This window comes from Phacochoerus africanus, chromosome 10 (genome assembly GCF_016906955.1).
Source record: "Phacochoerus africanus isolate WHEZ1 chromosome 10, ROS_Pafr_v1, whole genome shotgun sequence".
NCBI classification, from domain to species: Eukaryota; Metazoa; Chordata; class Mammalia; order Artiodactyla; family Suidae; genus Phacochoerus; species Phacochoerus africanus.
In genome coordinates this window covers 73291282-73305938 of record NC_062553.1, presented here as the reverse complement: position 1 = coordinate 73305938, position 14657 = coordinate 73291282, and the positions used below count along the sequence as shown (strand labels likewise).

Below are 14657 nucleotides of genomic sequence, written 5' to 3'. Positions count from 1 at the left end.
ATCCAGCGTTGCCCTGAGCTGTGGTGTAGGTTGCAGATGCGGCTCGGATCCCGTGTTGCTGTGGCTCTGGCGTAGGCCGGTGGCTACAGCTCCGATTCAACCCCTAGCCTGGGAACCTCCATATGCCGCGGGAGCGGCCCAAGAAATAGCAACAACAACAACAACAAAAGACAAAAAAAAAAAAAAAATTTCATCTCTAGGTCTTTCTTGCCACTAATGGTATACTCATTGCCCTTTGGAAAACACTGGGTTATTCTATTTAACTTAAAAATTTATATAAATTAATTTTCATTAAACTTATTACCAAGTTAGCAAATATGTTACAAAATTTTATATAATATATAATGAGATACAGAAAGCATTAGGCCTTTCACTTAGCAAATACTTAATTGCTTTTGGTTGGCTTTTTTCAAATAAAAGCAACTAAAGATATAGAGACAAGGGAAACTTCCAAAGCCAAGATGTCTCCCTTCCTACTCTATATCCAAGAGCATCAAAACATGTTATTTAAGGGAGAAAGGAGCCCTCCACATGGGAAGAAGGAAAAAAGGAAGTATGACAAAATGTGAAATGGTTGCAGAAGGAATTATGGCTCACTTTTTCCTTTAAACTCTTCCTTTCTCTACCTGCCAAATTTATTTAGTGTGCTTTTGTTTTTTAAAATAAAATAATACAGTAAATCTTTTTGTTCCTTTAGATACCTTCAGATATAAACTGAATATTACTTCAACCCATTCCTTATAGTAGTTACATTTCTAATTTTATATTTTGATTCAAAAACAAAAATTTAAGTGAAGATACCAGTTTATTTCTCCCTTTTGATTTTTTTAAAGTATTGATATTTATATATAAGTTTCTGTGAATAATTATGTTACTATGTACTCTAAGTTCTCAAAGCACTAGAAATAGGTGTTTTGCTCATTATTATATGCAAAATACAATCCAAAAAACTTAAAAAAACTTTGTGGTTAGAGGGGAACACAAAAACATTGGGTTCTGAAAAATGGACCTAAAATTTTCTTGTAATGATAGCTTAATTATTCTCAAAACTCTTATAGGTTAAGTGATATGCGGGATTTGCGATTAATTACTCTAGCAAGGATTAGGAAGAGCTAGGGAGTCGATAGATGTACCTAGAACAATAGTATGATGTTGATAATTGCTGGAGCTGGGTGATGAGTAAATGAGTGTTCTTTATTTTTCTGTATTATTTGAAAAATCTATAATAAAAGTTAAAACAAATGAATTTTTAAATTCTAAAAATGCATTATTACAGAGGGACAACTAAAGCAACCTCTTTAATATACCCAAAATAGAACAACAACAAAAAGCCTAACAAACAAAGCTCCAACGGGTCTATAAAGTATTCTTGCTATTTTATTGGTATAGTCAAATAAGAAAACAAGTAGTTACAAATAAGTAGGACTATTTAAAAGTTGTGAGAAAGGTTATTACTGCCACCTACTGGATACTGTGGTTAACTACTTGCTATTAAAAAACAAATCATTGACCAGGTCTCCCCATCCCACGGTAAAACTAAGCAATACCATCAAATTTATGTTTAGGTGTATGTTTATTGAGTAATATTAATTAATAATATCACATCATCTCTAATGGCATGAAATGTCACCCACAAAAGCTATAATCATAAAATCTGTGTTAGAAAGTACATTGGTGATCACCTCATGATGTTCTTCTTTTACAGAAATATCCCAGATTTTGAATTGTTTTTCCAAAGGAATATTTTTTTTTGTCTTTTTGCCTTTTCTAGGGCCCACCCCATGGCATATGGAGGTTCCTGGGCTAGGGGTCTAATCAGAGCTGTAGCTGCCAGCCTACACCACAGCAACTCCAGATCCAAGCTGCGTCTGCAACCCACACCACAGCTCACAGAAACGCCAGATCCTTAACCCACTGAGCGAGACAAGGGATTGAACCCACAACCTCATGGTTCCTAGTTGGATTTGTTAACCACTGAGCCACGACGGGAACTCCCATTCCAAAGGAATTTAAATTGTTTACTTCTAGGGATAGACCAGAAAGCTAGGAACTAGTCCTAGCCCTTAAATTTGGTGCACTCTTTTTTTTTTATATCATTCTTTTAGAATCTTGACTTTTATTAAAAACTTTTTCTTTTATAATTTGGCTAATTGCATATACTGGTGATTCTCAACCCTGCTACATCAGAATTACATGCTGAATTTTAAAATAAACTGACGCTGATACCAAAGCTAGAGATCTTTTTATCCAAGGTTAAAAAATTCATTAGTAAATATCAGTGGTTCTCAAAGTATCATCCATGGACCAGTAACATCATCATCACCTGGGAATGAACCCAAACAGGACTCTGCGGGCCCTCCAGAGTACCAAAGCCTGTCCGTGCCCCCCGCTTCCTTGTTTGTAGGGAAAAGGCTTTGGCCTTTGAGACCTTCCCCAAGTTCCAAAGGGCAGGTTCAGTTTCTAATTAGAAGAGCAAGGGGATGCAGAAACAAAGGCCGTCAAAAAACAAGACTGCAGGGTCCTGGTTCCCCCTCAAGGGATACTCCCACGCAGGTGGAGGACGGTAACTGCAGGCAGAGCACAATCCCTGGACCAGAAGGCTAAGGACTGAGATTCCTGGAGCGTTATTACTGTTATCTCTCCACCAACCAGTGAGGGGAAGGTCACATACTTTACAGTCCTCCTTGCACGTTTTGCCCAATAAAAACTCTTCCCTGAAAACCTTGGGAGCATTTAGGCTTTTTGAGTACCAGCAGCCTGTTCTCCTTGCTCACCCCTTGCAATAAAGTTTTCTCTGTTCCAAACTCCAATATTTTGGTTTGTTTGGCCTCACTATGTACCAGGCATACAAACCTGGGTTTGGCAAAAGGAATTTGTTAGAAATGTAAATTTTCACGGTCCACCTCAGATCATTGCCTGGTGCCAGGCAATTTGTGCTCACAAGCCCTCTAGGTGATTTGCATGCGGGCTAACATTTGGGAATCAGTAGTATTTACCATGCATTTTAAAAACATTTTACTCTTTTTATATATAAGCTTTTAATTTATTTTCTAAGAAAAAAGCAAATACATTAACAATATAAAAGAGAAAGAGATTTAAGTGAAGAGTAGCCTAGAGTGATTCTTCTATTTTTCCAGAAGCACACCAGGATGAACATTCAACATTAGTTCTAGGTAGCCAATAGGAAAAATGCTCTAAGGGAAGGTTAGGGAATAATTTATTCATAGGCCAGTTAATAAGACCCTGGAATGTTCTCGCCCAGAGCAAGTTTTCCAACCATATTTTCTTGTTCTGGCTTGTTCTGCTCAAAAAGGCACCTTTCTAAGACAAAATTAAGACCCTTAGCCATATCACACCTTTAACTCAAGAATGTCACTTCTAGAAATATAGAGGAAAATAAGTGATGCTCAAAGATTTTCTCCAAAGCATTGTAAATAATAATGGTAGAGGGGGGGCCTGAAAGCAAGTTAAATGCCCCCAAACTGGGAAATGATTCCATAAATTAGAGCATCAAGATGAAATATTGCTCATCTAGTAAAATGATGCTTTTCATATAAGATTTTAAATAATATGGGGAAATGCTTACTTTATAATATCATGTGTGTGTGCATGTTCCCTCTGTTTCTCTGTCTCTCTCTGTCTCTCTGTCAATTGAAAAAGACAATGGAAAGCACCAAAATATTAATACTGCTTATCAGGATAGTAGGATTCTGAGTGATATATTTCTTAACATTTATTAGCATTTCTAAAATTTTCAATAATAAGACTATAGCTACTCTATTAATCAGAAGAAAACCTACACATACAACAATAGGGCTTCCACTCTGTGAACTAGGATCTTTCAATCAGTACACTTTCTGACAACTGCAATTGTGAGAAACAAGTGGATACCTTTCCTCTCCATCCTGCCCTGCTCTTTTCTCTTCCCCCTCCTCCAACCCTCTTACTTCTACTTTCTTCTCATCAACTGTGCCAGAACCCTGTAAACTAGACAAACCAAGAAATGGAAGTATAATTACTCAGTATTTTAAAAACCTAAAATTGATCAAACAATTTAATCCATCTTAGAATAGATTAAAAGGAGGTAAAATAGCCTTATGGTTACGAGAACAGGCTTTAAAATCAGACAAACGTGGGTTTGAATCTTCGTCTGCCAGGTATGGCACCCCACACACGTTTCAATTTCCTTATCTATGAAATGAAGAGTGCCGCCCGCCTCTCCTTATCTATAACATGGAGTACCTCCCTCCTCCCTGAACTCCTGGAAGGACGAAATGAGAGGATGCATATAAAGCATAGTGGTAGGTACTCCAAAGAAGGTAGCTGCTGTTTTGCAGTTAATGTTACAGTTATTTTTAGTAAACGGCCTTTAAAATTTAATTCTCCTGAGGGGAAAAAAGCTTGGTGGAGTACAATGGTTGTTCACAGTCATTTGGACTTCTCAGACCACTAAAATTTCAAAAACAATTGGGAGACCTACATGGAGCTGTCAAGATATTCCTTCAAAGTGAGGGTTAGTAAAACCCACCAACAAATTTATCAGCACTTTTATTTCATATAAGAAGCCCTTTAACATCCCCTAAAAAAACTAGAGGAGAGTCTGAGAGTAAAGGAAATCATTCCCAAGAAAGGACAGTTGACACCTGCATGCCAGAATTATCCTTATTTTTTTTGTTCATTTTGTCACATTCCAGTAAACACTTAAGGACCAACACCACTTTACAAACTGGCATATGAACTTCTTAGTCTGATTCTTAATCCATAAATTGTTTTATCTACCTCATATTCATTCAACAAACACTGACAACTTGCTATTAAGCAAAGGATTTCAGGATCAAATGAAGTATACATAAAAACACTATACACGGTGCCTTGTATATTGCAAAGCACCATTAAAATATACAATATTGTTATTATGAAAAATACAAATACTATAAATTGATTCCTAAGAGGAAAAAATATTTCCCATTCTCTGGTTTAATGGCTTAGTCATTTTCCATATTTATGCTATCACAAATAATATTCAGAATTTTTAGAATGAACATTTTCCATATTTTTTCTTTAGAAAAGAGTCATATTTGTGACATGATTCTGCTCTTCTCTGTCTTATGGGAACTGAGGCTCTTACTTTTCCCTCAGATGGTATGGCTCTCAAGGGGAAGTTACTAGGCTGGAAACTGCTATAATTACCAGCATGTAGAATCTGAATTCTGTGGAATAAAATTTAACATGATCTAAAAGGTAGGTTCAGACACAGAAAAAATTTTATTTTCTTATGTTTGAAAGTACTGTAAGATTTTCCGGCGTTAAAATTCACTTTCAAGTATGATGATCAAGAAATAAAAAGACATCAGACATAGAAATTAAAAGTTTTCTAATTTTCTCTGTTGCTCCTTGATTCACTGAAAATAATTTCACAATGTAACACATTTAGGCAGTTTATGTGCCACTTTCTTTTGTTTCTACTTCTTTAGGCAACAATGGCTCGATCTTTATCAACAAACCTTCGCTTGTTGAACTTCGAAGGAAAGCACGTACCACAAAGGGTCCTGAAAACAAGGACAATAATCAATTTTCATTTCATTCCCTAGATACTTAATGAGCAAATACAAACATACAGAAAGAAACCTTTCAAAACCTGTGTTATGTTTTCACTTGAAAAGTACTGACATTACCAAACAATTATTTTGAGTTATGACAAAGGGAAGATCGTTTCATTTCTAGAGCAGAAGACAAACTAGCTATGCTCTAGTATATTAGATATTTATTGTTGAAACTAAATGTATTCACTAATAATTCATTTCTCTCTTCTAAAAAGTGAGCACCCAGAATTCATTTTGTTGCAAGTCAACAGTGAAGGGAGCAGGTGGTGATATTTACATTTGATGGGGCAAGACTCTAAATATTTATTTAAAACAGCACAGATGCTACCTCTGTGTTACCAAACATTTAGTAAAATTCCTTAAAAATTAAAAAGCTTTTCATAAGAACAATGTTAAGGGACCTCATTTAAAATGGCAAAGAGAGGATAACTACCTTGCCTTTAGAGATTTACTGTCTATCATTCTACTCCTGCTATAGGCTCAAAGCTTCCTATCCTGAAATCGAAGTTCTCCGTGAAACAGAAGAATCTACTCACATACAAGCACTAGGTACTATGGTCATATCTAGCACAAGAGAATTAACAAATGAAGTATTTATTTATTTATTTATTTATTTTTTGTCTTTGTTGTTGTTGTTGCTGTTTCTTGGGCCACTCCCGCGGCATATGGAGGTTCCCAGGCTAGGGGTTGAATCGGAGCTGTAGCCACTGGCCTACGCCAGAGCCACAGCAACGCGGGATCCGAGCCGCGTCTGCAACCTACACCACAGCTCACAGCAACGCCGGATCGTTAACCCACTGAGCAAGGGCAGGGACCGAACCCGCAACCTCATGGTTCCTAGTCGGATTCGTTAACCACTGCGCCACGACGGACACTCCACAAATGAAGTGTTTATACACGAATGTGTTTAACGCCCAAAGAAAGTTTAAAAGTAGCTTAAGCTTGTATTTATACTTGGTTTATAAAACTAAACATGACAGATTCCTATAACGGTAAGGCTGTAAGTACACAGTCAATTCAGGGTAATGGACCCTTCCCTGGCTTCAATCCACCGCAAGAGATCGCATCTACCTGAGGTAGGACTGTGAAAGGCAGACAACACAATGGGTTCTACACTAGGGTTCCTAGCATACCAGTGTTCCAGACCTATGACACAGCTTTCACATCTCGATCAAGCTTCACTGTTCTCCATGAATCACCCTGTTTATAAAAAGTGATTCTTGTGACATGATTAAAAACCTTGTTTCTGTTCTAAAATAAGTAAGATTAAGAAAGCCAACTGCTAATACCAATGACAAAGCGAATGGTCTGGCCTCAAAATATCATCTATCTCAAAAATGATTTTAGTTTCTACTTAAACACTAATGAAAGTTTAAGGCAATCAGTTACAGTTTTCTTTCAAATTTTATTACATTTAATGGCAGAAATATATGGAAATTTATAAAGGTTTCAGGATGTATTCCTTTTTAATGTTAAAGAGGTCTCATCTCTAAAAAACTATGACTTATTAACAAGGTAATTAGGAACCCTTTGGAGCATTAAATTTCATTTCCTTAATCTCTGGAAACATCATTGTTATTGCAGTTGCATATTAACTGGATTGTTTTCTTAATATTTTAGATTTTTAAAGTATGAAAAGACTATAGGAAAGTCTACCTCAGTGAACCACTTACCCAAGTTCAGTGGTCTTTGCCTACAAACTTCATTGATAACTGCTTGCAGATTGGCAGCTATCTGGTCACTTGACATATTCAGCTGAAAGAAGAGGATAGATAACATTAATGATGTGAAGGTGAGACGATAATAAAAATTCTGGTAACTGTATCAGCATTTATTCCAGACTATTTTTTCAAATATTCAACTAACGCAAATTATTAAGAGACTCTGCTCTGAAACAAAAAACTTCCACACCTCTTCTTTTAGAATGCTACATTTACATGTCTTTACATGTCAAAACTTAATTACCTTTTAGAACATATTATAGCAAAATGTTTTTGAAGTTGTTCCACTTGAGATTCCTTGAATTTCAAGTAATTTTCCCAAAGCATATCCCAGAGCAGAATATATCCTATCCCCAAGGAATTAGTGATACTCTTTTCCTGAAGTTATTATTTTTTAAAAGAAACTAGGAAAATGGAGTTCCCATTGTGGCACTGTGAGTTAAGGATCTGGTGTTGTCTCTGAGGCCACAAGGGTTTGAGTCCCCAGCACAGCACAGTGGGTTAAGGATCCAGCCTTGCCACAGCTGTGGCATAGGTGGCAGCTGCAACTTGGATTTGATCCCTGACCCAGGAACTTCCATATGCCATAGGCACAGCCAAAAAAGAAATAAAAACAAAAAACTAAGAAAATATTTAGCAGTTAGTGCTTTCTAAAGTCGAAAATGAAACTTCTAGACCACATATATTCAGATGACACATATCTCACACAGAGACATTTTCAAGGTGCTATGCTAATACTCTAACTCTGCAATGACAACTGTCCCACTACCTAGCAAAAACTGCAGTAAGGAAATATATACTGAATGAGCCCAATTGATAAAATGCCTAAATGCAGCACCTCTTTGGAAAGTTCTTGAGTTTATCACTCAAATTCAATGCATGTTATTCTTCTTAAATATACCAGTTAAAATCAGTTCTATTACATTCCAACGTAGGAGGATTTTACACTGTCAAATGAATCCATTTTTTAAAATTTATATAAAACTTATAATAGTGTAATTGACAAGAATTACAGAGTAATAGTTCAAGTTCAAATAAGAATTCTATTTTCCAACGACTCTTGAGACTATTGTGAGAAATGTGGTACATAAGCATAATTCCTCCTAAAAAAAAATATTCTCATCATTATCAGACAACATTTATTTGACACTCACTTGGGCATAATGTAGTACCAGACCCTAACTGAGAAGGTTTGGACATTATTGGATGAATTTTCACTTCAGGCCAATCCACAAGTGGGAGTTTTGAGAGGAAAAAAAAAAAAACAAGCAAAGCTCAGTTCTCCTTATTAAATCCATAGACCTTAAACAATTTAATTTGCACTGAAGCAAGTAGTTCGCTTCCAGACAAGACACCTTACATTTGCTATGTTAAAGAAGACACAACAAAACATTGTAAGAGTATCAATATTTATCCTTTCATTCCTTAATTCTCCACTTTACCTCAAAACATCCTTCTTACCATCATCAACTGAAGTAACCATTACAGCTCTAAGAGCTCCTTCACCTAAGAGTTCCTTTACCCTCTGTTAAGTATGGGAATGCAATAGATACAAAAAAAGCAAGAAGTCCAATGTATATTTTCTAATAGTTACAAGCTATACTGTTAGACTATATAGACAAACTTCTCAGTTTTTGTAAGAGTTTTCTGCAGACTTTTTGTCATTCCTACAGCAGATGCCTTCAATGATTTCATTAAGTTTAAAAATATATAAATTGTTTGAAAATATAGTTTAGAGTTTTGTCCAAATTTTAGCATCTCTAATAGTACTATGTCTTCAGCTGAATCTTAAAATATACTTAGAGCCATAACACCTCATTTTGCTTTTTCTTTTAGATATTCTGTAAAGTTATATGTTTTATGGGCATACCTGTGATTACACAATTGGCTACTAATAACAAGATAGTTGTGTAAAAAAAAATGTATGACTGCATGCATTTTATCAAAACTTGCATAGGCAATGTATTTGGGCTGACAATGATCTAGAAATAACGCAGGAAAGCAACATTTACAAGCTTCTCTACCAATATCTCAGTTGCTCTGCTCTTCCAATAGTGCTTTTCCATGCCATAACATTTTGTAGTCTGACAAAAAGGATCATTTTGAGGGGATGGTATTATCTGTAGATTCTCAATAGCAGAGCATAAAACTTGGTAGAGCAGGAAAAAAAGGTGGGGGGTGGGGGGAATCGGATGACCTTGAAGGAGATATTGAACTATGTTAAGCACCATATTTGTGTATTTGAATATATCACAATATAAGCTATGTTTAGCTAAAGTGATTATCCACTACAGGGCAAACTAGTTATTCCTTGTTCTGTAGCCTAAGTGTTTTTCAGAGAAGACTAATTTACTGAACTCTCTCTTCTGCTTAATATCCTTATTATGTCTGAAATAAAGCAAACTAGATGGAAGACTTCCCAAAGATGTCAGGGTGGTGGCTCAGTAGATACAGGTGAACTCTATCTCTACTTTAACTATTAGATTCCTCTTTCCATGCAATTCCTAACCTTTGTCTGCACTTTCTACCATTATGAGAAAACGAAAAACATATGGTTCTTAACCACTTTTTGTCCCTTTGAGATGCAGACATATTCAGGACAAACCGTGGTCATGAGAGTGTCTAAGGCAGTGATTCTCCAACTTATTTTCAGGTTATCCAACGTTGCTCCATAAAAATGCACACAGGAACACAAAAATTTTAGCCCACACTGTTAGGGTTTTCAAGGATTCTTTGATTAAAAGAAAGAAGAGAAGAAAGGCTCCTGAAGGAAAAGGTCTCAGTTGAAAGAGATTCCTGGGGCCACACTTTGAGAACCACCAATGCCAATGTAAGTCTGCTCAAATACTTTGAAGGACTAAGGACAACAGCAGGGAAAAAGGATTCAACTTAATTTTCTGCATGTTACAGAGGACAGAACTAAAAAAGAAACACAAAGTATGTGTGCATAATTTTTAAACAATCACATGTTCCTCTCAAAGCAGCCACCTTCCGTCACTGTAGAGGTTCTAGTAGCCTCTTGCTGACTGAACCCCTCTAACTGGAAGCTGCATCGAAGACTGCTCCTTTGCGTAATCACTCGTTAGAATATCTGACCTCCAAAATCCCTTCCAAAGTCAATGTCCTAAGATTATATAAAGGGTGGCCTAGCATATGGCTTCTGCAGATGGGCCAACACTCCTAATTACCTGTACTCCTGACAGTCTAAACCAAGAAAAGGAAAACAGTCTATCTCCCATATAATATTAAGGAAAATGGTGGTAATAATAATAATAACAACAATAATAAATCAAGCAGTTCTATTACTGCTTTACTTTAAGCCAACTCTGTTCTTAGCATTACATAGATATTCTCATTCATTTCTCCCAAGCAGCCTAAAGATGGGTACCATGATTATTCTTCTTTAACAATTAGAAACTGAGACTTTGAAATCTCTGTAATTTATTCAAAAGCACACTCATGATTAAGAGTGACCCAGCAGCTATGCGCGTGACCTCTAAAGGCAGAGAAATACGACTCTGAACTCCACTTCTACCGCTTCTAAGTGTGTAACTCTGGACACAGCTAGTAAGTGTTGGTAGTCCTTGTGAAAACTGAAGTATCAGTTGTTTGGAAAATACAAATGAGTTGGTATACACTAAGGGAAGGAAAAGAGGAAACTAAATGAAATACCAAAAGGAAAAGAATACACATTTAAGTTGGAAAAATATGAATCAATCTTTCTGCCTAATGAATCCTTTTCTACATTCCCAGCATTTAGATGTTAACAGCAAACAATTTAATTACATCTACTTGGCCTCCACTCTGTCAAGCAGCATGCTGGAGACTAGCAACAGAAAGACGAATAAGATACAAACATTACATCAAGGCGCTTACCATCCGGTCACTAAAATATAGCAGGACATTTGCCACTCTATATGAACAAAGTGCCACAAGGGTACAGAGGAAGAAATGATTGACTTTGACAGGAAAGGCTTCACACAGGTGATATGTAAACTGAGTCTTAGGGAGTTCTCTTGTGGAGCAGTGCATTAAGGATCCAGCATTGTCACTGCAGCAGCTCTGGTTGCCGTTGTGGCTTGGGTTCGATCCCTGACCCACATGCTGCAGGCGCAGCCAAAATAATAAATAAATAAACCGAGTCTTAAAGGATGAAGAGTTCTGAAGGACAAAGAGAATCTTCTAGGCAGAGGGAACAGCACGAGGTAATGTGAGAACAGGAAGATCAGGTGACCAGGAGGCAGCTCACTATAGCTAGGCCCAGAGTTACAGACTCAAATGCCTACAGAGGCCAGAGCAGGTAACATGCATGACTGAAGAGGACTGGGTTTGAGGGCATATCCACACAGGACCTGCAGGACACAGGCTATGGGAGGTGGACAGAACTATACCCTAGGGAGGAGGCAGTAGCCATTCAGTGCTAATAGAATGTTATACTGAGGGCTTTGAGGCCAATTTTAACAGAACTCTTGACTTGTCAAGAACAACTAGAAATCTGGATTTCTGTGTGTGATATCATCTAGTTTTTAAATGCCAATTCAATAAAACAAAACAAGTCTGGGGGCCAAATTCAGCTGCCAATTTGTAACTCTAGACTTCAGGTTGCATCACTGAAAATAACAGGAAATACTGAATTTGAACTTGACATAGTGATCTGAGACTATGTTGCAAAAAGATTTGAATGTAAAGCTAAAGATCTTAGAATATATTCTGCCAACAATGAGAAGTTGCTAAATGTTTCCAAGCAGACAAACAGTATTTCCAGCCTATGTTTTAGAAAGAATTTTAGAGGAAGGGGATAAAACAGGAGTTGGCAATCTCTCTCTGTAAATGCTCAGATAGTAAACATTTGGGGCTTTGCAAATACTCAATTTTACTGTTGTGGGACAAAAGAAATCACAGACAATACAAAAATGAATGACTGGATCTGTGTTCCAACAATACTTTACTTCAAAAAACAAGTGGGAGTTCCCTTCAGGCTCAGAGGTTAGTGACCATGACTAGGATCCATGAGGATGTGGGTTCAATCCCTGGCCTCGTTCAGTGGGTTAAGGATCCGGCATTGCCGTAAGCTGTGGCGTAGGTCCCAGACGTGACTCAGATCCCTCATTGCTGTGGCTGAGGCGTAGGCTGGCAGCTGTAGCTCCAACTCAACCCCTAGCCTGGGAACCTCCATATGCTGAAGGTGCAGCCCTTAAAAGCAAAAAACAAACAACCCCCCCAAAAAAGAAAAAAAAGGGGTCTGTTGGAAGTTTGCAGACCACCGGTGTGAAAGGTAGACCAAAGGAAAAGTGAATGGGCAAAAGCAACCATTAATTTTTGTTAGAGCAGAAAGCATTTTTGTTTTGTCATGTTCAAAGAAAAGCTCTGTAGAGTGTGGACAGACTTTTGGCATCCTACAACACATTTACTATACAGACGAGGCCCTTGTGACCATAGACCCTCTAATCTGAAAGGAAAGCCTCCCTTTCTTCAGTTTTAGATACCTGTGTCCTTCTCGCAACCACTGTCACTGTTAAGAGTCATGAGGGCTACTCCCTAAACCAAAAGTAGAGGCCTTCTCCTAGAGCTCTGCTGGGGCGCTCTCTGCCTGCCCTGATGTCCACTTCCAGGTTTCAGGCTACGTGGAAATCAGGCCATGTGACAACACAAACAGAAAAATGGCAAACTCATCACCAATTTGGTGGTACTTCAAATTTTTGGCCTTCCCTAATTCATCTGCTACTATTTACTTTTCAGAGTCTTCAAATAGCTGCTCCATGCATTCTGTCCAGGTATTATAATAGCTGCACTCACTGAAAGAGACAGAGTGTCATATGATTATTCCACCACCTCACTTAGAACCAGAGCTTCCCAGACTCAGGTTTTATGTATTTATATTTTAGGGTTGGCAACCTTTTTCTGTAAAGGACCAAAGAGTAAATATTTTAGGCTTTGAGGGTCACATATGATACCTGCTGCATATTCTTTTTTATACAACTTTTTAAAAGGCCATTCTAAGCTCACAGGTGGTAGAAAAACAGACCATAAGGCCATTGTTTCCCAACTCTTATATTAGAATATATTATTTGTCTCCAAAGATATGAAAATTCATGCAAAAACAAGCTGTGGTATGAGTTATGCTTTATCCCACTTTAACAAATTAATATCTTTATCAAAACCTAATGGTGCTATTAGGCAGAAGCAGCTTTCATCATTGCTCATGATAAAGCTGTTTGCAAAATGCTTAATTTTGTGTTTACATTTATTATATTTCATAATTCATGAGTCATAGCTATTTTGTTATTTACTGTAAATATTACATTACTAAATTTATATTGTATGTTTACAAGTAACACTAATGAAAGTCACAGGGAATTATTTTTCAGATCCATTCAATTTCTTCTACCAGGATTTGGCTAAAGACAGAATTAAGTAAAAGCTATCATATTTGCACTGGTTTTTAAAATAAACCTAGCAAAGAAAGCCATGTTTGCAGTGTAACTGTCAACAACTTAATAACAAATTGGCAAACAAAAGAAAGCAAGTCAGTTGACTCTCCTATCACATGCTATGCCACACTTATATTTCTTATCATGTGTTGTTCTATTAATCAATGGTCACTACACATCGTTGAGTTAATGCAATGAATTTTTAAAAGTTCGCTGTTTCTCTCAAATGGTATGGTTTTTCTTATGCTATTGTTTGTATCTGATAGAAGAGAAGAGTCACACTTCTAATGCCCAAAAGTTCTGGGTACTTAATCATCTGAGTTCATGACAGTATAGATAAGAAAACTGGAAATGATAATAAACTATTTTTGATTCTACTATTTCTACTGGTAAGAACACTGATAAAAATACATCTAAATGATGGAACCTAAAATACTAGGACTATTCATCCCAGTTAAATAAATACATATCTCTCACAATAAAGCATCAAGCAAAAGGGTGGCATATGTTGAGTCCTAGGTAAATATATCCTCTTAGCCTCATACTCCAAGACATCTAAGATCCATTGCCGATCTACTTCTTGATTGATAATAACTAAAAAGTACAGAATTTGACTTTTACATTCTACAGTTTATTTTCCAGTTTTCAATTTCCTGATCTATGACACGGTACACTGTATTATACCAAAAATAATGCAACCAAAGAAAAGTTAATCATCAACTGAAGGAAATGGAGGAAACAGGAGAGGAAAAGGCAGCAAGCCATAAGCCAATGAGCTGCCACCTTGTATCCAACTATTATTTGTATCTAATTGATTTAAGCAATATTCCTTGCTTGCCCCTTTCTCAACTTATGTACCTAGATACTTCAAAATAAGCCTTCGATTTCATGTGCTATACTTT

The 14657-nt window shown here is 36.8% G+C and overlaps 1 protein-coding gene across 3 annotated transcripts in view; it reads right to left on the bottom strand.

Annotated features, from left to right (window-relative positions):
* Positions 1-2090: 2090 nt before the first annotated feature.
* Positions 2091-14657, bottom strand: part of MRPL1 (mitochondrial ribosomal protein L1) — a 73410-nt gene continuing 60843 nt past the window's right edge. For 2 of the 3 annotated variants that reach the window (XM_047798843.1, XM_047798841.1), the window contains 2 exons: positions 7277-7358; positions 5243-5549 (listed from right to left, as the gene is read on the bottom strand). In XM_047798843.1, the coding sequence (XP_047654799.1) occupies positions 5440-5549; positions 7277-7358 (192 nt within the window). In that variant the 3' untranslated portion in view covers positions 5243-5439. Of the gene's footprint in view, positions 3645-5242; positions 5550-7276; positions 7359-14657 lie in introns of those variants that run through there. The other variant, XM_047798842.1, reaches the window with a different exon arrangement.